The sequence below is a fragment of the Solanum dulcamara genome, chromosome 4, assembly GCF_947179165.1.
Source record: "Solanum dulcamara chromosome 4, daSolDulc1.2, whole genome shotgun sequence".
NCBI lineage: Eukaryota > Viridiplantae > Streptophyta > Magnoliopsida > Solanales > Solanaceae > Solanum > Solanum dulcamara.
In genome coordinates, this window is record NC_077240.1 from 24,112,728 (window position 1) to 24,138,282 (window position 25,555).

Below are 25,555 nucleotides of genomic sequence, written 5' to 3' on the forward strand. Positions count from 1 at the left end.
ATATAATTCTCTTTTGAAAAACAAAGGTAAAAGTTTGATCATGGTTAGTTTTGTCATTATAATATTTCTAATTTATATATTATTAATACCCACATTATTATTTCATATTCTATCATGCCATAAAATTATACATAAATTTCTGCATAATTATGCAAGTATATTATTTACTGATGCCTTTTGGGAAATACATGTCAAGTATATATGTTAAACACACCAATTGACATGTCTGTTAAAACTGCAGAAACAACACACAAAGAAACCATATAAATGGCTTGGTAGAACTGTATTTAAATAAGACCAACTGGAAAGTCCATAACTACCCAACATCTTGCCTAATTACAAAGGATATGAATCTTTTAGTATACAGGAAACTCTCAACTTCTTTTTGCTTTGAGTTTGAGGATGGGGACGAGACAAGCTTGATTTAGCTGTCGACATGCTTTTGATCTTACAACTCGTGTACATATAACCTTTGGTTTTGTTTTCACTAAAAGAATCTCAAATGAAAACAGGAAGATTATATCATGCAATATCATCCTAGGTGGTGATGGTTCCTTTGTTAAGGATATCCAGCAGGCTAAATAAGGACTTAATTTCATTGATAACGATGATACAGACAAGAACGGCTGCTGGTTTTAATAGAGGACTGTCTTTCAAAGGGGACTTTTAAGTTGTTCATCCATATCCTTCACGGAAGTACTGCTTGTTCTCTACTCTGCTCCTTGGCTTTCCTCCTGTTTGATTCAAGAATGATAAGGAGAGCTGTAATGTCAGCAGGATTAACTCCCCCAACTCTACTCGCTTGTCCAATTGTTTGCGGCCTAACCTGTACGTACATCAAGAAGATACAATCATGGTAAATGTTATGCAACTGGCAAAAGGACTCAATCCCACAACCAATAACCAACTCCTACCCCCCCCCCCCCCCACGCCACCTTCTCTCTCTCTCTCTCTCTCTCTCTCTCTCTTTCTCTCTCTCTCTCTCTTCCTTTCTGCATTTCTCCAGATGACAACACAAAATCCAGCAATGCCTATGAACTAAGAGAAGAAAGAAAAGAGGATCAGAACATCATTTTTGCCAGCATTACTAGAAAAGTTGAACTTACACCAAGTACTTACTACCACTCCCTCCATTACGTAACTTGGCGTAGGTGCATAAAATATTAGTCTAACTTGTATAAATAACAATTGAAGTAACCAGTTGAAAGTTAACTTGATGGAGAAAAACATCAACATTCAATTTAATTTGTAAAATGAATTGGATTATTAGAACTTTGGAAGTTGTATCCAATTATATTATGGGAAAACAACACAAATTGGACTAATTAGGCAAAATATCTATCCAAATTAGACTCAACCTAAACTATTTACCAGAGTTGAACCCACAACCCAAACTATTTACCTGTCTGCCCCCTTGTTCTATTCACTGAACCACTGCTTCTTCATCCTTGATACCATCGGAATATATGTATACTCTGATGGCATCTATATACTTTGATGGTATCAAGCAGTAATTGAATAACCTTCTCACTGAAACATTGTTTGTTATATATATACTCTAATGGGATCAAGGAGTAACTGAGTAGTGTTCTCTACTTTTCTTTGCTACCATCAGAGCATATATATACTTCGATGATATCAAGCAGTTAAAAACAGGGGTATGAAAGTAAGAGGGTAGCTGCTTGTAAATAGTTTCCCTTTTTGAGGTACAAGTGTTCTTTTTACTTATACTATTGGTGGATGGTATCAAACATGTTGGAACATCTCAAAAAAGACTTTGTACTATAGAAATTTTAATAAAGAGAATATAGTATCAAACATGTTAGAACATTTCAAAAAAGAAATTGTACCATAGAAATTTTAATAAAGAGAATATTTAGGCACAGTATGTCATCTTTGTACAGAATGATCTAAACCATTGATCTTGTGAAAAGTATAAGGAAATAGAAGTTTGTGTGTGCAAGAAGACTGCAGTGCTATGCAAATGAGGCAGAAAATACCTTTGACAGTTTTTCACGTGCTTCGAGTGACAAAGTCGTCATTGCATAATAATCTATGCCCTCAGGAATTGGTTTGTGCTGTTGATGAACCATCTACAAGCAGAAAGTCAATGCCGCAAAGATATGAGATGTCGGTCCATTAGAGACAGAGGGCTTTTGAAAGCGGAGAGATGGAGGATCAGAAGACCAATGAGGGTGCAGATACAACAGAGTCCCCTATTCTAGTTTTAGTAAATAAGGCCTGTTGCATCACTGTTTACCTGTTGAAGTTGGCTCTGCTGGCGCACAATGAAGCCTTCATATTTGATATCAATCTCTACGCACTGTTTCTCCACCCTAGACAGAGTGGAATTTCCAAGCCCGTGCTTATCAAAAACTTTGTATTGTATATGTGGTTTCTTAAGCAGGCTCTCTAGTGTTGATGAATCCCTGACTGGCTGACCAGAGAGAAGAGTAACTTCAGCGGCCAACTCTCCACCTGGAAGCAACAGAAACAAGCATTGAGTTTGAAAGGAAATGAACGAACAAAAGACTTCAGATATTTACTTCTACAATTATGATTTCCATATAAGCACAAGTAATTTGTGTCCACCAACGAGCATAGGGACAATGGAAAGAAACAATGTTGACCTGAAACTCTAACCACTTTCAACCGCTTTTTCTCCTCCATGATACGAGCTTGCTTCTCCCGGTACATCATCCACCTTCTATCGTCTATTAAACCAATTTCACGACCAAGTGGGGTGAGACGGCTATCTGCATTATCAGACCGCAGAAGCAGACGATGTTCTGAGCGGCTGAAGGCATATTAGACTATTAGCAAGTAGACTTACACAGACAGATAAGTACCATCATCTACAATTAGACAATATTTGTTAGTAAGGTTAAAAACAGGTTATGCACTTAGTTATCATCAAAAAGATTGACACAGAAAGATGAGAACTATCATAGACAATTAGTCAAGATTTCTCAGTAACGTTAATAACAGGTCATGCGCCTAGACAATAGGTTTTCATCTTCTTTTCTTTTCTAAAATTCTTGGGGGAAGGGTAAAGGGGCAGGCCCGTTATCCATCAAGTTCGGAACCTTGTGCCACAGGGCCGCAGGTATTTCTCAGTTATCAAAAGAAAAACAAAAGGCTGTCATCTTCCAATAGTATTAGAGCCAGATTCATCTCTATATTCTTGTTTTCCTTATAAGCTTCCATGTAATATTGTCCACGCACTAAATGTCTAACCCTAGGAGTGCGAAGTGTCCTCCATTGTAGAGGGAAATGGGAATGACAATTGTCCATGTTTTGGACAATCTTCACATCATGAGGTATCTCTTGCAATTGAGTTAGGCCCAACATCCATTATCCTCTTATATGTTCTTGGACAATCCTCACCTCATGAGGTAGCTCTTGGAATTGAGTTGGGCCCATCATCCCCTTTTTTCAGCCAACAATAAGTGCAAAGAAAATTTTGATTTGACTTGTCAAAAGAATGGCAGAAAGAAATATATTGGATTTCCTATGTTCAATGACATAGGTTTTAGTCTAAACAAAGCCATTAGCAAAGATTATTTTTTAAAGAACTTCCATGCAATTACATGAACTGGAAATATAAATCTAAAACATCAGTCAGTAAGTACTTTTCAAAAATAAAAAAACAAAAAGTTGGTAGGAAAACAACAGTTGTACATTATTTTTTAAAGAACTTCCATGCAATTACATGAACTGGAAATATAAATCTAAAACATCAGTCAGTAAGTACTTTTCAAAAATAAAAAAACAAAAAGTTGGTAGGAAAACAACAGTTGTACTTAAACATGAAAAATACTTCACCAGAAGGCTAATGGAACTAATCAAAGTCTACAACAACGCCAAAGGCGTCACTATTTCTTTAATCTTTTTCTTCATTTTGTTTCCACTCATGCATGTCTTGCCCAAGGATTAGAGCATTGAGGTCTACAAACACAAGGAAAGATGCAACCGGCTTACAGAAGTTCCAAAGATAAAATTGGGTATCTAAATGATGACGAATAGGAAATGGCTTGGCCAATAGCAACATGGAAAGAGGAGAAGGTAAAAAACACAAATCTAAGGCATAGACCAGCTCGGAAAAAGAAGGTTGTCAATTATCCACAAAATGGTATTGCATATCTCCTAACTAATTGCTAAGGTTATATTGCTGGTCAATACTGTTAAATAAAGGTTAAACAGAAAATCACTTAAACAACATTCTTTTAATTTGGACAATAATGCAACCACAAGTATATTGTGGTATCATTAGCGAACTTAACAGTAAGCAAACCATAGCTATTGCATGTTGCCTAATCAAAAAGAAAAGAGGTCATAGCTATGGCATGACCATTCTTACGTCACTTCACCTTGTTAACATGCGATAAGGCTCTCGAAGATCTTTGGTTGCAAGATCATCGATCAGAGTCCCTATAAAACTACTTTCTCTCTCAAGAACAATAAGTTGCTTTCCATCTGAGTGTCTAGCTGCATTAATTCCAGATATGATCCCCTACATCAGGAAAATTTACCAAAAGAGGCTTAGAAGACCTTATTAGATAATAATCATAACGGTTAATTTAAAAGTAGGAACTAGTATAAACATTCCTATATTTTTGGATACATAGATAAAAATACAGAAGCTGAAGTGAGAATCATTGGAATATAAAAACCTGGGCAGCAGCTTCTTCATAGCCTGTTGTCCCATTTATCTGGCCAGAGAAGAAAAGGCCCTCAATTTTTTTAGTCATTAGGGATCTGGAGCACTGATAAGCAGGCAAGTAATCATACTCTACAGCATAGGCTGGTCTCAGCATTGTACAGTTCTCAAGTCCGGGTAATGTTCGTAAAAGTGGCAACTGTAGTTTCTCCGGCAAACCAGTAGAAAATCCCTATAGATAAACGAATCATTACACTGCAAATAGCAAAGGCGCATTTTACAGCAATACGGTGGCATATCGCATCAGAGTATTTCATTTCCAAGAGAGAGGGAACTAAGAAAATGAATTTTAACTTCAAGAAATTAGTCAGCAGAGAATTTTAAGTAGACTACATATCTTCTTACCAGCACATCTCCATAAATGACCAAGTCGTAGCAAATTAAAATAAATTTCAAGGATATCGCTAACTGGCATAACCTTAGCTCTTTATACTTAGAAATAGGTAACAATCTTGAACGCAATCTTTTAAAAAGAGAACCACAAAAAGCCGACAAGACCCTAAGAATGGACACTTCTTCGAAGTTCAAAGTAAAACACCCAATTTTCCGAAAATACAAAAAATACCTAATATGTATGGATTTAGCACCTGTAAATCAAATCACAATTGATTTACTAAATTCAGCATCTAAATATAATAAATGACATCGTTAAGGGTGTGATTGGTATGACCAAGGATACTTTTCTTAATATGTTTTCTTGATGAAATGTTTATGAGTATTTGGTTACTTTGACTTGTTGAAAATGTTTCTCCACCCTTCTCAAGAAAAAAATGTTTCTTCAACAAAAATATTTTTTCTCGATAAGGTTACATAAGGAAAATAGTTTTCTTGAAAGGGAGAAACCTAAGTCTTCCCTTTACAGGGAGAAGTTGCAATATCACTTGCACAGTTCAAAACTTGGTGGATAACAGTTAGACATTGTTAACTCTGCCTCTAATGTTCTTTTTTCTCCTCTAACATTGTTATTAACCATTATTACTAAAATATCATCCAAACACAGTCATCATACACAATCCTCCACCTTCACGCTTATCATACATTAACTAGAACACAGCCAAAAACGGGAACATGATGTGGGAAATGATTTCCCAAGGTAAAACATTTTCACAAAAACATTCTAAAGTTGCTCCCATCGCAAAATTAAATTATTGAGTTTCAGTTAATAATTCATATAAAGAATCAATCTGCAACAAACAATTCATGTTCAATTACTCTGGTAACTGAAAGGGTTGAAGATGAGTTGCATAAAAAGTGACTCACTTGAAGAAGAAAAATAATAAGTAAATTCAAAGTAGGCAAAGAAAGGTACCAGTAGGAAAGGCCTGGTAAAGCTGAGAAGAAGAAAACAAAGAAAAATAGAGTGCTAAAGCTGCAGTGTATGTGGGGAGTAATCCTAGGACCTTGAGCTCAAAAGGCAAAGACACTTTTTTAAGTCTTTTTTGAAAATGTAACTTTCATAGACAAAATCAATTTTTTTGCTGCTTCTAGCTGGGATCACTTTGTACCTCACTGTTCCCAGAATGTATATTCTACAATGCACACCGCTTCACCCATGAGGCGATGACCCCTAGATGATCAATTAATAATACTGCTTCAATGTAGAGAATTCATACCAGAACACCGTAACAACAGTCAACGAAAAGCTTTGTTCCTCCAGTAAGAGTAAGGCAGTAATTATATTAACTCAGAGTGAAACCAAAACCAAAGATTCAGCAAACCTGCACATAGATCTCAGGAACACTTCGACCCTCAGGTTCAAGGAATATTTGATGAGACTCTTTATCTTGAAATCTTACAATCTGAAATAGTCAAAAAGATAATCATACTTCACGTGGGAGAAATAAAAAGAAAATTTGAACTAAGTTTTCCAATCTGGAGCCATGATATTTGAATGAAGGATTACTAAATTTACATCAACTAACACTCGCCACAACATACTTTTTTACAAGCAGGGATACCCTCCACTCGATAGAAGAACTATTAGTAACATTAGCAGATTCTAGTATCATATGGAATTAAATTTTCCCTCCACTTACTGTCTTTTCCTTCCAATAGCACAAGGTGTTTCCAAGTTATATAATAATTAATAACTACTAACAAATTCAAATAGGTATAAATTGCCTCTCATTGAAATATCAGGATATAACTCTTTTGCAGGGAGAACAAAACGGGACAACATTAACACTTAATTGAAATCATGATCACTAATAGGTTCAAAACATAGCTCAAGTGTATATAATTCCAAGCTTTCATGCTTGGGAAATAACATAATAGTAGCCTGTTTTAACAATTGCACCCTCTTAACAGAGTATTTGACAACATAGAACAACACTCTTGGAGATGAAAAATCCAAAGTTCCAAACTTTTCTGTACTATAGTTGAAATCGTCATGCTGATATAAATTTGTCTCTAGAGGGAAAGTAAAGTTGGAAGTAAGATTAATAGTTTTCGTTTCACATTTTTGGTTAAGAAACGTGCAGCATTCTCACATCAGTAAACGCAAGCATTCCGGGCATTAGGTGACATTAACAAGAAGATAGAGCTAGAATGTAGAATTTAGTATGAGATGCCTCAAAACCAGAGAGAAGCTCCATATGCTGCAACATCATACAATACCTTATCCTCAATGGAGGGGCAATATCGAGGGCCCCTAGCTTCCACCCAACCTCCATAAGTAGGAGTTTCATGCAAATTATCTCTAATTAGCTGATGAGTACTTTTTGTGGTACGTGTAAGGTAGCAACACATTTGTTCCCTTTCTATATGGTAATTAGCATCAAAACTGAACCAGCTTACCTGAGGAACAATGATAAATGTTAGAACATATGAATGTAGAGGCATGAACATGTATACAATATAAATTAGTGATAAAGAAAATTTACTTTTTTGTAAGTGAACCTTACCAACAAATACATAGCACACTTTAAAGGGAGTTTCAACTCTCCAAATATTAAACCTTCATGAGATAAAATGAAGGCAACACACAAAATAAAAGCTCTACAATTAGCTAACTATCAAGAACACAAGCCCCTCACGATGTATATAATGTTCTCTATGATCTATCCCAGAGGAAGAGGAAAGGGGGAGCTGGACATCGTGTAACTTGTATTCTATAGCACATAGCACCCAGAAACACATGCTTGCAGTTTCGTATTTAGATATAAAGTTGCTCATAATAAATTGGTTTTCTGATCAGACAATCTTAACATCTATTATTATCAGTAAAAATCAAGAAATAAGGGAAAAAGAGTATTAGCTATAGACTATCAGAGTACTTTTGGAAGAAATCCTAAATCAGATATAGGCTCAGAGAGATCCAGAGCATTTCGAAAGGACAAGTAAGTTTCTCCATGAGACAACTCAAATAAAGATAGCATGAACTTGGAAGTAATTCTAACTCATATAACATACTTAATAAACGAAACTCATCCAGAGACGTCCAATATTTGCAACTCATACACAAAATACATTTTCGTAAAAAATATGCTATTGGATTGCACAAGTAGTTCAACATGGTTAGCGATCATAGATACAGTTAAGTCTACAGAACCTACATATTAAGAATAAGCAGAAGGACCTCTTCATCTCCATATTGGGGCTCCAATCCTGAGAAATCTATAGTACGAGAGTCCACACGTGCAGGGGTTCCAGTTTTTAGCCTATCAGTCTCAAAGCCAAGGCGCTGCAAGTTTTCTGTTAGACCAACAGAAGCTGATTCACCAGCTCTTCCTGCTGGCATTGAAGTTCTACCAATCCAAATTTTCCCACTCATAAAGGTCCCTGTCGTCAGAATCACCGAAGGTGCATAGAAGTTCATTCCAAAGAAAGTACAGACTCCCTCAACGTTGTCATTTTTCCCCAACAAAATATCTGTTACCATTGCCTCTCTGATAAAAAGGTTTGGGGTGCTGGAAAGGGGAGCCACAAGTTAGGCTCAGAAGATGTGAGGACCACCAATATGTTTGAGATACATAATTTTAACAAATGGACTTGCAAAGACATACATAAATGCACAAGGAATTAATTGAATTTCTCTATACTTAGTTTTCAGGTAAGTAAATAGATGTTTATTGCTCAGCTCTTTTGTCCTTTTTATACAAAAAAGAAAAAGAAGAAACAAATTAATTTAGAAGGAGGCGAGAGAAATGGATTTAGTTCGGCTCAGAATAAAAGGTGAAAATTACATCAGCACAGCAATCATCCCAGTTACCTGAGGTGAGTCATAGCACTTTGTAATGTAATAAAGAAAAGATGACCATCATACCCCAAAGGACCCGAGCAGTCCAACTTCTTGCAGGGTACAGGTAAATATATTTCAAATAGTTTGTTAAATGGAGACGATGCACAACTTTAACTGAGAAGTACATAAGATTTGCTAGAAAGAGCATCCAAGATGCCAGTCTAGTATAAGCGGTCCATGAACCTCTATAGTGTGGACCAGAAATTACAAAGCTTTCCATCTTTATTTCTCCAGGAATAATAGATCAAAGCTTAAGAAAAGTATATAATCATATAAAAAACACATATTTAGCACAAATAAAATACTTATGTCACTGTGTAGTTCAAAATGAAACACAGGATAAATCGTAACTGCAGTAGCATGAGAGTGACAAGTTACTGAATGTATTATGGACTTCATGAAATTTACCAGCCCCGTGTTTGTAACATTTTTAAAACATATAAAGTTTAACTAGAAAGATAAGTATCCGAGATGCCAGCCTAGTATATAAGTGATCCATGAACAGCAATAGCATGGAAAAGAAATTACTAAGCTTTCATCTTTATCTCTCCAAGAACAATAGATCAAAGCTTATGAAATAAGTACATAATCATACAAAACAGGATTTATATAGCACTCATAAAATACTTATTTCACTGTGTAGGTCAAAATGAAACACGGGGAAAGTGGTAATTGCAGTAGTGACAAAGACAAGTTACTGAATGTATTGTTGGCCTTAATGAAATTTATCTGCCCCTGTTTTCATAAAATTTATAAAATATCTTAAAAAGAACATCTGCCCCACATGGTAAAACCTTTGAGCAGCTTACTCATGAGCACAAGTCATTCTTGATAACAACTGTATTCTACGTTGGGACAATTAACTTACCTCTCAACAATCTTTTTCATTTCAAGAGCATATTCTCTCTTATCTGTCTGTGCACGTAATGCCCAAACAGCAGGACCCCTAGAGATGTTAAGAACACGTTTCTGCAAATAGCACCTATTGGAAAAAGAAGCTTTCATCAGTCTCCTGTATAATGATAGATGGATTTAAGAAAATATAACTCCAAGAATATCGAATACCATACAACATAAAAAAGCCCAAGCTATTTTTCTCCACCTAGATTTATCTCGTCCCACACCCTCTCAATTTTCTTGCCAAACTTGTTCCAAAGATGTTTTCATGCTTGCAAGCTACTTTGTTCATTTGTTTCTTTTTCCCCCTATTCGGATATCATAGTTCTTCAGTTATTCTTTCTTTCAGACGCACATAAATTTGTAAGCCCGCACGCTATTTATAGTATTCTTGCCCCCTATATTTTTCTAAGAACAAAATTGATGCCAAATCTCATTAGTTTCCTTTTAAAAGACAAACATGGTTTTGTTTCCTATTTTTCATAGTTGAAAACAACAATGCTTCCACTGACCTAGTTACCAAACAAGACTAGATGAACTTTTCAATAGCAGCTGGAGTACTAAAGTTTACCTATCCGCTATTTTTCCAATTTCACCACCCAGTGCATCGACTTCATGCACCAACTGAGACTTTGCAGGTCCACCAACTGCGGGATTACATGGCTGCATAAATTTTGATTAGCAAGACTACAATCATGAGATGAAAGCAGATTCAAATATAAGAACCAACCTTGGGTTGGAAACTTAATAGTCCTTGAATTATAGCTTAATGGAGTTCACAGAAAACCACCAAAAAATAAAAAGAGAAACATAAAGTACCATAGTAAAAAGCACTGTAAAAAAGAACACCGTAATTCAAAAATCGTACAAAGAGTGGTCCTGAGGAAAGTTTTTCCTTCTCTCTTCAATTCCATAATTTTCTACACAATAACTTTCACAGTGACTTATTAACAAATTTGCATGCTGTTCTTGTAAGCAGCAATTGAAGCATAACATCACAAATTTACATGTTTTGTTTTGTTGGTCGAAAAGTAACAAGTGTATTCAACCAAGTGAAATATTTACAAAGCTGCTAGTTCTTTAGATGGCTGCATAAATTTTGATTAGTAAGACTACAATCATGAGATGAAAGCAGATTCAAATATAAGAACCAACCTTGGGTTGGAAACTTAATAGTCCTTGAATTATAGCTTAATGGAGTTCACAGAAAACCACCAAAAAATAAAAAGAGAAACATAAAGTACCATAGTAAAAAGCACTGTAAAAAAGAACACCGTAATTCAAAAATCGTACAACGAGTGGTCCTGAGGAAAGTTTTTCCTTCTCTCTTCAATTCCATAATTTTCTACACAATAACTTTCACAGTGACTTATTAACAAATTTGCATGCTGTTCTTTGTAAGCAGCAATTGAAGCATAACATCACAAATTTACATGTTTTGTTTTGTTGGTCGAAAAGTAACAAGTGTATTCAACCAAGTGAAATATTTACAAAGCTGCTAGTTCTTTAGATGGCTGCATAAATTTTGATTAGTAAGACTACAATCATGAGATGAAAGCAGATTCAAATATAAGAACCAACCTTGGGTTGGAAACTTAATAGTCCTTGAATTATAGCTTAATGGAGTTCACAGAAAACCACCAAAAAATAAAAAGAGAAACATAAAGTACCATAGTAAAAAGCACTGTAAAAAAGAACACCGTAATTCAAAAATCGTACAACGAGTGGTCCTGAGGAAAGTTTTTCCTTCTCTCTTCAATTCCATAATTTTCTACACAATAACTTTCACAGTGACTTATTAACAAATTTGCATGCTGTTCTTTGTAAGCAGCAATTGAAGCATAACATCACAAATTTACATGTTTTGTTTTGTTGGTCGAAAAGTAACAAGTGTATTCAACCAAGTGAAATATTTACAAAGCTGCTAGTTCTTTAGATGGCTGCATAAATTTTGATTAGTAAGACTACAATCATGAGATGAAAGCAGATTCAAATATAAGAACCAACCTTGGGTTGGAAACTTAATAGTCCTTGAATTATAGCTTAATGGAGTTCACAGAAAACCACCAAAAAATAAAAAGAGAAACATAAAGTACCATAGTAAAAAGCACTGTAAAAAAGAACACCGTAATTCAAAAATCGTACAACGAGTGGTCCTGAGGAAAGTTTTTCCTTCTCTCTTCAATTCCATAATTTTCTACACAATAACTTTCACAGTGACTTATTAACAAATTTGCATGCTGTTCTTTGTAAGCAGCAATTGAAGCATAACATCACAAATTTACATGTTTTGTTTTGTTGGTCGAAAAGTAACAAGTGTATTCAACCAAGTGAAATATTTACAAAGCTGCTAGTTCTTTAGACTCTCGAACTATTTCTCAAAAATAACCTCTTGCTGCATTAAGAATAAGACAAAAACATGAAAAAACTATTCTTAGGTAGGATGTTACAGATGATGAATCAATTACGTTTGTATGTCTGACACTTTATCTTTGTTAGTGTTGTCTGCCTATTGATAGAGGAATCAACAACTTTTCATTCAACTTATTCTTCCAATTGAAATTGAGATTAAGAAATTCAGTGTTTCATTAAGATTTCGAATAGCGGTCTCAAATTCAAGTTGATTCTATTTGGACTCTTGACCGGATCGGATCATCCATATAATATACAAAAATAAACTCCGGTCTGCTCTAAAATCCTTCCCCATCGCGGTTGTTGGTTCCCTCTGAGATGTAATTGAATTATACTCTCTCTAACTTTGTCTCTACTCTCCCTCTGGATGCCGTGAAATCTTTTTGCATTGCGCTCAATCCACATATGGTAAATTGATGCAGCAAATAAGAACTTCAACCATAAAACGGATCGTAGATACAGTAAGTAAAATAGTAAGTGCAACAGAGTAAACTTACTGAAATAACAGAGTTGAATGATTTTATTGATAAAGCGGAAGCATTACATACATGATTATAGACGAGCAAGACTAAGAGAAATTTGTAGTGTAAATTTTCTGATAAGGCCTTTTCAAGTCTTTTCTTTAGATCACTCTTTGGTGATTTATGAATAATAGAAGAACTTCTCAAGGAAGTTGATTGAGTTTCTTTAGGGGCCGGAGACCAACCTTTGATAAGGATTTCTTTGGATAAATATTTAATTCTTTCAAATTCACTGATTTTAAAAGTCCAACTTAAAATGTATGAAATTCTTTTTTGAATAAAATATTTACACAATTGAATGTGCTCTGGTAAAGTAGAAATACCTTGATCAATTTGAAATTGATTGAATTTTTCTGAAAATAATTTTGGTAAAGTTTGGTGGTTTCCTCCGAAACACTGCCACCATTCATAGAACCATCTGGGGATGACGGATCTGGCTAATTCAGGGCTATACTTTACAAACCATGTATGTGATGAAGGTCGTAAGTACATAAAGTTAAACCAAGCTTGTTTATAGTCCCACCAGTTGTAAGTCTGGGGCCTATGTTCTCTGGAGAAATTGATGGGTGTATGTAGATGATCAACCTACCATTCAAAAGGGGTTAGAATCCTTTTAATAGTGAATTTTGAATAGGCGATGCTATCCGGATTGTTTTTATCAGCTAGTTCATGTTCTATCTCAATAGATCCAGTGTCTACTAAGATGAATTCATAGAATAATCTGGTTTTAAGAGGACTTTCAGTATCCACATAGTTCCTGTTTGTATACAGAGGTTTCAGGAGATGTTTGATTTCAAAGTTCTCGTACTCCTTATCCAGGGCCAAGATTGGGATAACCTGTAAAGAAATAAGATTGAATTTTTCTTTTTCTTTGGTTTTAGAAGGAGAAGCGGTTGAGGTTACTGCTTCAGCAAAGCTCTCAGGAGTTTTCATGGTATAACTGTCTTTGGTTTGTGTTTGGGAAAATCTTTGTTTTCCTGAAGGAGAGATGGAGCTTGGCTCTAGTGTTTGAGCAAAAGGTTTCTTCATAACAAGCATGTTTGAAGATGTGCTTGGAGGTAATGGAGGGAATACAAAAGGATTTATAGGCGGTAGTTGGGCTAAAGCTGAATAACGATTGGAAGATCCTGTTATTTCAGGTCGGATGTTGAAAGGTTTAGCCGTAGTAGGTTTAACGGCTACTTCTTTCCCTTTAAAGGGTCCTTTAGCTACTGGATGCTCCAGGCCTCATGTTTTACCCTGCAAAAATTCTCTGGTTAGAAAATCTGGGAGAGAATTATCTTCTCCCTTAAGATATTCAATCTGGAAATCAAAGCTAGATAGTAATGCCTGCCATCTGGCAAAGATTTGTTTTGAGACAAGATTTTTAACATCCTTTTGCAGAATATCTTTAGCAGATTTACAATCTACTCTAAGCAAAAAATCTTTATTAATAAGATCATCTTGAAACTTGGTGACGCATAGAACTATGGCCAAAACTTCTTTTTTGACAGTACTATAATTTTTTTGTGCGGAATTCCAGATGTATATCTTACTAATTGTTCAGGTGTTTCTGGGGATCTTCTTTGTTTAAGAATTCCTCCATAGCCATTATCAGAGGCGTCAGTTTCTACAATCATAAAATAACTAGGATTGGGAATTCCTAGACATGGAAGGGTTTTCACCGTTCTTTTAATATTAACAACAACTGTAGTCTGTTCTTTGTTCCAAGGAACTGGATTCTTTTTCAACCTGTCATATAAAGGTTTACAAATTTGTCTAACTTTAGGGATAAAGTCAGCAATATAATTAAGACTTCCAAGGAATCTTTGTAACTGAGTTTTATCAGTGATAATATCAGGAAATTTGTCGGAGAACTCGATGGCTCTACAGATAGGTTTATAAGTCCTTTTCAAAAGATCTCTTTTGTTAGGAATAGGATACCTGATCCATTTTAAAGCTGTGTTAAGAGGTTTGTAGTTGATAACCAGTCTAGGAGATCCTCTTTCTTTTTCAGCTGCATTGTTAACATAAAAGGCTGAACAACTCCAAGGAGATTTAGAGGGTCTAATAATTTTATTAGCCAGCAGAGTATTAATTTCTTTTTTACAAATTTCCATTAATTCATGGTTCATTTGAATCGGCCTAGCTTTCGTAGAAATGGCCTTTTCATTAAATCCATCAATATATGGAAGTTCAATCATGTGGGATTTTCTATCCCAAAAGGTATTAGGGAAATCAGAGCAAATTTCTTTTTCAAAAGTCTTTTGTAGGTTGGCAATCTTAGTTACCATTCCCGGAGTTTTTAAAATTTGCTCAATTTGCTTAATTTTTATTTCTTCTTTAAGAAAACAAATCTGCTGAGAAATAAGATTTATTTTAAAAGCTGTTTGTTTATGAAGAAGTTTACTTTCTTCCTGAGAAAGGGTTTTTGTCCGTATGACATCAAAATCTGAAAGATATGGTTTGATTTGAGTAATAAAAGGTATTCCCAAAATAATATCTTCATTAATGTTTTTTGTAATAACAAAATCATTAGAAAGACAAATGCCATTATTGCAAATATGGGCATCGGAGAGTTTATAATTAATCAAAATACGCTCACATGTGGCGCTGTATAATTTTGTAGTTCCCTTAGTAAGGGATTTTGTAGGTATCAATCCTTTAACAATGCAGTTTCTATCAGCACCACTGTCTAACAAGGCAATTTTGTTAAGAATGAAATCATTGTTTATAACAAGTTTTATTAGTATATGGGAACTCTGAGGTCTTATTTTAGTAATAGCTTTCAAACCTGCGTCGGTGTTGGAGTCAGATTTGTGAGAATCTGTTTCAATATCTTCATCATCAGTATCTTCTGTGAGAATAGCTTTCGAAGTTTTTTCTTGGCTGGTAGACTCCTTTTGAAGCTGATTAGAGAGATTGTCAATCTCTATTTTGTGAAGTCTTGCTTTGACTTCTCTGATTTCATTTTTGAGAATTTTTACTTCTCCTCTTAATAATTCTACAGAAGGTTCTTCCTTCTTTGTTTCAAATCTCCCCATGATTTGTTTCATGCTAAAAGGAGTTACTTCAGGTCTTTCTTCTTTTTGCCTGGTAACTAATTTTTGTAGTTCGAGGAGATACTTTCTCCTAGCATCTTCATCTTGAATATGTTCGATGGTGGAAAATAGGGTTTCTATTGAGTTCTCAGATATCACATTGAGAGATTTGTTATCACACATGCAAAATGCTCCATTGCAGTTGCATTCTGAATCTTCTTCTGTCTGACTATCGTGGGCTATATTCAAAAATTCGTCATCACTCTCTCCTTCAGAGGAGTAGTTTGAGCCAGACTCAGATTCTTCTTCTTCTATAATGGAGAAGAGTTTTTTCTTAGTTTCTTCATCTACTTCTAGTAGATTTACTTTGTTTTTCTTCTTCTTGTTTCTGGGATATTCACTAGATCTATGTCCTTTCTTTCCACATGTCCAGCAGGTATCTTCAGAAGATGATCCTTTAGAGGTTCTTTTCTTGAACCTTCTCTTAGGTTTATCTCTATGTTCTCTTTTCTTGAAGGATCTTCTCCTCTAGAGTTACTAGAAGAAGTTCTTTCCCTTTTTCCTAATTTTTTGGAGGAAGGGGGTGTTAATGCTGGGAATCCAAAATCTTGACAGAAACTACCTAGTTCTGAGGAGTAGGTTTTCTGTTCTTTCTTAAGTTGTGCTCTTAACTTAAGATCTGTGCAGAGTTCCATAGCTGTAACATTTATGAGGCTAATGAGATCTCCATAGGAGAGATGAGGATAGGGGATTTTTCCTTCGCATCTATCTCTGATTTTGGATCTTACCTTTTCAGCAAAGTGTGGGGGTAGACCACTGAGAAATCTTTCTTTCCAATAATCATTATTGCAATCTGATCTGATCATGACTTTGTTGATAAACATGTCTTTGTACCATCTAAAGTCAGTCAGTTTTTTACAATAAAGATTGTTAAGGATTTCAAGGCTCCTATCTTGGAAGAGTTTAGGTTCTCCTACAAAGTGTTTTGCAATGCAGTAAACGAGGGTGGCTGTAGCATCTTCTACGACCGTTTCTGAAGCAGTTTCTACTCCATTTTCTATTTTAACAGTTCTTTTAGTAGTGACTGCGTTGAAGATTTCAGCTTTGTTTTGCTCAGTGAGATAATTATCCCACCAACATTTCAAAGTTCTTGTGAAATCGGCAACAAGACGAACGGCTGCATTTCTATCAGTGCAACCTTTCATTTTGTACGCAGTGATATTCATCCCCATTTCTTGGAGTCTATTGTAGATTTGGCCTTCTGCCATTCCGTCAATGTTCCATTCTTGAATTCCATGGCCGTCTGTGGCCCCTGAAGGGTGGAGAGTGTCTTCTTCGAACTGCATATCAGGAAAAGAGGGCCTAGAGTAGTAATTCCTTCTATTGGGATATCTACTCTCATAAGAATTCAGAGTGATGGCTTTGACTTGGTCTCCTTTGGTGATATTGAGTTTGGAGAGCTGGTCATTGATTTTTTCAAGAATGTCATTGGATTGACTAAGAGGATTTTCTAGTTTAGGAAAGTCTTCCCTAGAAAATTCTGGGATCTTAAATATGGGGTTAGTCTCAATTTGAGGATTATTGTAAGAAGTACTAGGTTTGTTTCCTATCTGGGAAATTCCTTTGTAACTGCTACTTTTGGATTCTTCTATTTGTCTTGATACTATGTGAAGAACCTGATTGGTGTAGTTATTTTGCTCGTAAATGCTGTTGATATCAGCCCCTGTGGGAAGAGAGGTATCCTTTTCAATAGGTTTTTTGAAGGGAGAAGCTTTGAGGATATTTTTCCTATAGGGAATACTAAGTCCTTCTAGAGGAGGAGTGACACTTTCTATCACCTGTTCTCTAGTGTACCATTTGTTAACGAGGACTTGGAGGGATGATTTGGTGTCATCTATTTGTCCCGAATGTTCAAACCACTTGAAAAATTCAATTTCAGTCTTGAATCTTTCCATGTCTTTAAACCATTTATCTCTAAAGGAGGTTCTTTGTTCTAAAGAATAAGTGGCTTTGTACCAGTCAACATTCTTTTGGTGTTTAGGAAGTTTCCACCACTTGTTAAGCTTTCTTTTGTCAGGAACAAAGGTATCATCGGAGGTTAGGACACCTAGAGATTCTTTTCTCTTATGGTCTGGTTTCATTTCGCTAAAGGTGTGGCTGTCAGGAGCAGTAGTTTCATAATAGACCTTTGGGATAGTTCCAGAGAAGTCTACTCCATGGACTTTTCCTTGCTCAATAGGTTCATTGGAAGAAGAATCATCTTTTTCCTCCCGGGGGCAAAAGGAAGAAGGTCTGGCCGAAGACATTCTTCTACTTGAAGAAGCTTGACTGTAAGAGTTGGATCTTAAAAACTTAAGCTCTCCGATGCCCATATTTGCAATAATGGCATTTGTCTTTCTAATGATTTTGTTATTACAAAAAACATTAATGAAGATATTATTTTGGGAATACCTTTTATTACTCAAATCAAACCATATCTTTCAGATTTTGATGCCATACGGACAAAAATCTTGGGAAAAGAAATTGCATTTCCTTTTTTCAAAACCCTTTCTCAGGAAGAAAGTAAACTTCTTCATAAACAAACATCTTTTAAAATAAATCTTATTTCTCAGCAGATTTGTTTTCTTAAAGAAGAAATAAAAATTAAGCAAATTGAGCAAATTTTAAAAACTCCGGGAATGGTAACTAAGATTGCCAACCTACAAAAGACTTTTGAAAAAGAAATTTGCTCTGATTTCCCTAATACCTTTTGGGATAGAAAATCCCACATGATTGAACTTTCATATATTGATGGATTTAATGAAAAGGCCATTTCTACGAAAGCTAGGCCGATTCAAATGAACCATGAATTAATGGAAATTTGTAAAAAAGAAATTAATACTCTGCTGGCTAATAAAATTATTAGACCCTCTAAATCTCCTTGGAGTTGTTCAGCCTTTTATGTTAACAATGCAGCTGAAAAAGAAAGAGGATCTCCTAGACTGGTTATCAACTACAAACCTCTTAACACAGCTTTAAAATGGATCAGGTATCCTATTCCTAACAAAAGAGATCTTTTGAAAAGGACTTATAAACCTATCTGTAGAGCCATCGAGTTCTCCGACAAATTTCCTGATATTATCACTGATAAAACTCAGTTACAAAGATTCCTTGGAAGTCTTAATTATATTGCTGACTTTATCCCTAAAGTTAGACAAATTTGTAAACCTTTATATGACAGGTTGAAAAAGAATCCAGTTCCTTGGAACAAAGAACAGACTACAGTTGTTGTTAATATTAAAAGAACGGTGAAAACCCTTCCATGTCTAGGAATTCCCAATCCTAGTTATTTTATGATTGTAGAAACTGACGCCTCTGATAATGGCTATGGAGGAATTCTTAAACAAAGAAGATCCCCAGAAACACCTGAACAATTAGTAAGATATACATCTGGAATTCCGCACAAAAAAATTATAGTACTGTCAAAAAAGAAGTTTTGGCCATAGTTCTATGCGTCACCAAGTTTCAAGATGATCTTATTAATAAAGATTTTTTGCTTAGAGTAGATTGTAAATCTGCTAAAGATATTCTGCAAAAGGATGTTAAAAATCTTGTCTCAAAACAAATCTTTGCCAGATGGCAGGCATTACTATCTAGCTTTGATTTCCAGATTGAATATCTTAAGGGAGAAGATAATTCTCTCCCAGATTTTCTAACCAGAGAATTTTTGCAGGGTAAAACATGAGGCCTGGAGCATCCAGTAGCTAAAGGACCCTTTAAAGGGAAAGAAGTAGCCGTTAAACCTACTACGGCTAAACCTTTCAACATCCGACCTGAAATAACAGGATCTTCCAATCGTTATTCAGCTTTAGCCCAACTACCGCCTATAAATCCTTTTGTATTCCCTCCATTACCTCCAAGCACATCTTCAAACATGCTTGTTATGAAGAAACCTTTTGCTCAAACACTAGAGCCAAGCTCCATCTCTCCTTCAGGAAAACAAAGATTTTCCCAAACACAAACCAAAGACAGTTATACCATGAAAACTCCTGAGAGCTTTGCTGAAGCAGTAACCTCAACCGCTTCTCCTTCTAAAACCAAAGAAAAAGAAAAATTCAATCTTATTTCTTTACAGGTTATCCCAATCTTGGCCCTGGATAAGGAGTACGAGAACTTTGAAATCAAACATCTCCTGAAACCTCTGTATACAAACAGGAACTATGTGGATACTGAAAGTCCTCTTAAAACCAGATTATTCTATGAATTCATCTTAGTAGACACTGGATCTATTGAGATAGAACATGAACTAGCTGATAAAAACAATCCGGATAGCATCGCCTATTCAAAATTCACTATTAAAAGGATTCTAACCCCTTTTGAATGGTAGGTTGATCATCTACATACACCCATCAATTTCTCCAGAGAACATAGGCCCCAGACTTACAACTGGTGGGACTATAAACAAGCTTGGTTTAACTTTATGTACTTACGACCTTCATCACATACATGGTTTGTAAAGTATAGCCCTGAATTAGCCAGATCCGTCATCCCCAGATGGTTCTATGAATGGTGGCAGTGTTTCGGAGGAAACCACCAAACTTTACCAAAATTATTTTCAGAAAAATTCAATCAATTTCAAATTGATCAAGGTATTTCTACTTTACCAGAGCACATTCAATTGTGTAAATATTTTATTCAAAAAAGAATTTCATACATTTTAAGTTGGACTTTTAAAATCAGTGAATTTGAAAGAATTAAATATTTATCCAAAGAAATCCTTATCAAAGGTTGGTCTCCGGCCCCTAAAGAAACTCAATCAACTTCCTTGAGAAGTTCTTCTATTATTCATAAATCACCAAAGAGTGATCTAAAGAAAAGACTTGAAAAGGCCTTATCAGAATTGGAAAACAGTAATGAAGACGAAGTCCTTCAGCTTCTTGAAGAAGCCTCATCTCAAAGTGACGACAATGGGGACATGTTAAATCCCAAAGGAATTGCCAGGGCCTATCTAAATCCATTTGATTAAAATCCTAATTGAGTGTTTTAAAACACGGAATAATTAGTCTTCCAAATAGAGATACAAAGTATCAGAATTATTATGGAAGAAAAGATGAATCTCTAAAAGAGATGGAATATCTTTTGATTTAATCAAAATGGACCCCACCACACCGAAAGTTATTTAACTTATTCGGAAAAGAAGACAAGCTCCCGACAAGCTTTTTGACCACTCAAAAGAAGCGGACCCCTGAAGAAAGACGTCCACCAACCAATGGACCCCTCTTAAAGATAAGGTAATCCTCAACAGCCAATCAGAAGAAGGCCTTTTGGATTTTCATTATCTCTTCTAGTCTATATAAAGACTTGTATCATTTCATTACAAGGCATCAGAAAATTTACACTACAAATTTCTCTTAGTCTTGCTCGTCTATAATCATGTATGTAATGCTTCCGCTTCATCAATAAAATCATTCAGCTCTGTTATTCCAGTAAGTTTACTCTGTTGCACTTACTATTTTACTTACTGTATCTACGATCCGTTGACTCCATTGTTCTTCATACGTTTGGCCAGCCAGGTGACCTCATTTTCCCAGCTTGTTACTTATCAGTCTATTTTCACCCATCCAGGTCAGTAAGGACTTACATATATGTTTTGAGTATGTGCGCTCAAAGAAAAGATGCACAGTGTCTCTTCTACTCCTCCATTGCACAGAACAGTCCTTTGAGACATGGACACCCCATTTTTTCCATTCTATCCACTTTGGACAGCTTAGCATCCATAGCCAGCCATGTAATAAATTGGTGTCTAGGCATAGATCCCATGGTGATGCTCTTCCATGGGACCTTAGAGCTTTGTGGAATCAGTGCTATTTATGCCTTCTTTATACTGAATTTGTCTTTCCCGCAACGACTTTGCAACTGTGTCATCAGGCTACCGTGAACACGTTTTTCTTGCATCAAACGATTTCCTAACAATCCAGCTTGCTTGGCTAGGAGTTTGTAGTTCAGTCACGTCCTTGTCTTTGATATAGAAGTTGCGTACCCATTGAATCCATAGAGTATCCTTCTCTTCATCCAGTACCCATAGCAATTTACAAATAGCTTCTTTGTTCCATTTATACACATCAATGATGTTAAGGCCTCTTACTAATCTTGGTAGACACACTTTGTCACAGGCAATCAGTGCTTTTCTTGATGCCTCACCACTGCCTGCCCATAGGAAAGTCCTACAAATACTAGTAACCAGTTCAGTGATCTTCTTTGGTAGGAGGAAAACCTGAGCCCAGTAAGTATGCATCTCAAACAAGACACTCTTTATTAGTTGCAAACTTCCACTGTAGAACAGAAATTTAGTGGTCCAACATTTCACTCTTGCTATCATCTACTCTACAAGTGACATCCATTGTTGAACACTCAGCTTCCTTGATGAGAGAGGCACTCCCAAGTACCTAAATGGCATCTCACCATTAGAAAACTGCATTTCAGCAAGGACTTGCTCTTTGAAACTCCTGCCAGATAGATAGAGCTCTTCTCTAAATTAGCATGTAATGGAGAAGTGATCAAAAGCCTGTAGCATCAACTTATCAACTGAATAGACACATTGCCAGCTCTGCAACACATCAAAGATCATCTGCAAAGCAGATGCGTACTAGCTTGAGTCTCTCACTCCTGGGATGGTAGTTAAAATCAAGATTGTGTCTTAGTTGTTTCAATGATCTGTTTAAACACTCCATAGCTAACACAAAGAGATAAGGTGTAGGTCACCTTGTCTTAGTCCTTTTTTTGCTTGGAACTTGATCGCCATTAATGATAAAGGCATATTGTACTGCGGTCACACACTCCATTACCAAATTCAAAAACTTTAGAGGAAAGCCAAACTCAAGAAGAACCATTCTTAAGAAACCCCACTCAACTGATAAGCTTTTCTGATATCTACCTTCACTATGCACCAAGAGATACTCCTATTGAGAGTATCCTTTGACCAGTTCATGAACTATAATCACATTGTCAAGAATGTTCCTCCCTTCTATAAAAGCTGACTGTGAGGAACCCACCAAGTAGTCCACCACAAGTTAAAGTCTGGAAGCACCTTAGCTATCAGTTTGTAGATAGTGATACAACAGGCAATGGGTCTAAACTCTTTGACATAGGTGGGATTGGGAACTTTGGGCACCAATGTCACTGTAGTACAGGTTATCCCAGTTAAGAGCTTTGCATTTTCAAAGAATTGTAACACAGCTTCCATCACCTCCTCCCTAAAATACTCAGCTGGGAAGCCATCAATACCTGGAGCCTTGTCAGAAGATATATCTTTGAGGGACAGCAGTACTACCTCCCTGCTTACCTCCTGTACCAATTATCTTTGATAATCAGGTGTAAGGCAGGGCCATCTCTGGCGATTGTTAGGTCAATACTCGGCATTGCAGTTGCATTTGTTCCCAGAAAGCCCTTGAAGAACTTCAGGAATTCCTATTGTATCTGCAGTGGATCTATTAACATGTGTCCAAGCTCACTACCGATGTTGGATACCTTGTTTTTGGCCTGCCTTGCTTTCATGAAGACATGAAAGAACTTGGTATAGAATCTCCATAGGAGATCCAAGTGGCTTTGGATCTTTGTCCTAGCACCCTCTCATGAATGTTGGACTAGTCTTCCAACTGGTTTAACAATTGTCTCTCTTTACTGATTAGTCCTGGATGGAATAGGATAGACTGGAACTGTGCAGTGATACCAAGCTGCTCCTGTAATTCCTCAGCTCTCCTCTCCAGGTTTGTGAGGTTTCTATTCATTTGGGTAGCCATTAGTTCAATCAGTTGAAGTTTCCTCCATACCCCATACATAGTGTGAGCGGTTACTATGAACCACCTTTTGAAAAGCCTGCTGATTACGTAGTTGATTGTACAGTCTGAAGGGTCTTGGGATCACAAATTTACAAATTATCCCTTGTGAAGCAGCAATCCAAGTCCTTCTGTTCTAACTTATTTGCCACTTTGTGCTTATCGATTTTCAGTTTGACCATTTTGTGGATCTAACTAAGATTAGATCAAATCATTTTTCTAAAATTAAAGTTTCATATTCCTATTTCACAACTATCCTCATTTAAAAAATGGACAAAGAACACTGTTAAAGAAATTGACTTTAGTCATAACTCAACCCCAAAAGCTAGCTCATGAGGGAGGATTGCCCAAGACCATAAAATGAGACCAAGTGCCCATTATCCCACCGATGTGGAATTCCAACAAATACAACTTAAAATGTTAGCAATAAAAAAACACCAAGGAATAGAAAGTACATTGCACGTAATGGAATTAATCCAAAAACTAGAAAAGACGAGTTCCCATTACCTGCCATGCGATGCGGTCAATATTAAGAGTAAGAAGCAGTGTTTTTGCCCCTAATCGTGCTGAAGCCAGGGCAGCTTCACATCCTGCATGGCCTCCTCCCACCACAATCACATCATATCTTTCATCACCGACCTCAGTATAACTACTCAAGCCTGACAAATTTTTGATAATTCATCAGACGTCTTCGGCAGAAAATATGACTGAAAGGCACTAGTGACATGTCTGGTTTCGATTATCAAATTGTCTGCGAACTATCTTGTTATGAATAAGGCACAAGATAGTAAATTTAGTGAAATTGGACCCATTAGAAAGAGAAGCACGCCCAAGCCTCCACCAAGGAAGCTGTCAAAATACATTTGGGACCCTGGTTAAGGAGCATGTGCACTATACAAGAGGAGATATTTCATTAGGCTTATGCTATGAACTTGTATCCTTATTTTCGTCGTTGTTTCGTTAGACTAATTCTGGAACCTCCCTCCCTTCTTTATTTTCCTTTTATTTCTAAGGTTTGTTGTAAGGAAGGAGATGAACTCCTACATCAATGCATATGATCACACTTCCCCATATCAATACAATTCTCCTTCATTACATATTTGCTTTACGATAGTAATAGTTCAACCAATCAAAAACTAGTTGTTATTAATGATGCAGATTTATTTATAAGTCACGAGAAATTTAAATGAACTAAGTCTTCTTTTTCAACAAATTATGGGATTACAAGATGGGGAATCGAATCTCGTCAGCCAAGTGAAAGTAAAACCAATCAACTAACTGAGCTTTCAAATTGAACTTATAGCTATTTTTGTTTCAACAGTAATAAAATGAAGAACGACATGTTTCTACTTACCATTAGACTGAGAACTGGAAGCTACGACAGTGTAAGGGCGGCTAGAGGAGGAGTACAAAGTGCAGAAGCTACCGGAAAACCGGAAGCTCCGGTATAATCTGAGGAATTGACGGTGCTTACGAAGAACTGGAAAGGAAAAACAACGAGGAACTTGAGAAGCGAACCGGGTCCAGTTCAGTGAAAGAACGGTCGCCATTGGAATTCAGAGGTATAAAGCTGTTGAAGCTCATATATGGAGAGATAAATTTCTTTTGAAATACCCCTCTATTTTGTTATACGTTCCGGTGTACACCCCCAAAGTTTCTAAATTTACAATATGATCCAATTTCCTTTCAATATTTGTCCATGAATACAACTTCAAATTTTTCGATGTTGTTAACTGTTTCGTGAAATTTGATACTGGGTCAAAAAAAATTATTCAAAATAACTCAATTATTATTAATTACATAAAATGATCATTTGGCCACTTTCAATTTCAAACGCAACGTATTTTTCGCTATTGTTATCCCTTTTCTTCTTTGATCTTCCTCTTTCCGCCGTTAATGACTTCTTATTATCTTTCTTCTTTTTCTTCATT

At 36.0% G+C, this 25,555-nt stretch overlaps 1 protein-coding gene across 1 annotated transcript; it reads right to left on the reverse strand.

The window, feature by feature from the left end:
* Positions 1 to 257: 257 nt before the first annotated feature.
* Positions 258 to 25,218, reverse strand: LOC129887037 (uncharacterized). Its single transcript, XM_055961979.1, has 13 exons — positions 24,979 to 25,218; positions 24,132 to 24,283; positions 10,429 to 10,520; positions 9,829 to 9,942; positions 8,298 to 8,628; positions 7,337 to 7,516; positions 6,439 to 6,519; positions 4,674 to 4,892; positions 4,371 to 4,513; positions 2,631 to 2,797; positions 2,261 to 2,478; positions 2,001 to 2,093; positions 258 to 826 (listed from the first exon to the last, which is right to left on the reverse strand). The coding sequence occupies exons 1-13, from the start codon at positions 25,172 to 25,174 to the stop codon at positions 689 to 691; spliced, it is 2,124 nt and encodes a 707-aa protein (XP_055817954.1). The 5' UTR covers positions 25,175 to 25,218; the 3' UTR covers positions 258 to 688.
* Between the last annotated feature and the right edge of the window lie 337 nt (positions 25,219 to 25,555).

Excerpts from the sequence above, each read along its gene's own strand:
- LOC129887037 (XM_055961979.1), bottom strand. The coding sequence starts at position 25,174 with ATGGCGACCGTTCTTTCACTGAACTGGACCCGGTTCGCTTCTCAAGTT. Across the intron at positions 9,943-10,428 it reads ATTGGAAAAATAGCGGATAG|GTGCTATTTGCAGAAACGTG; the intron begins GTAAACTTTAGT and ends TTTTTCCAATAG. Across the intron at positions 2,798-4,370 it reads CCTTATCGCATGTTAACAAG|CCGCTCAGAACATCGTCTGC; the intron begins GTGAAGTGACGT and ends ATATGCCTTCAG.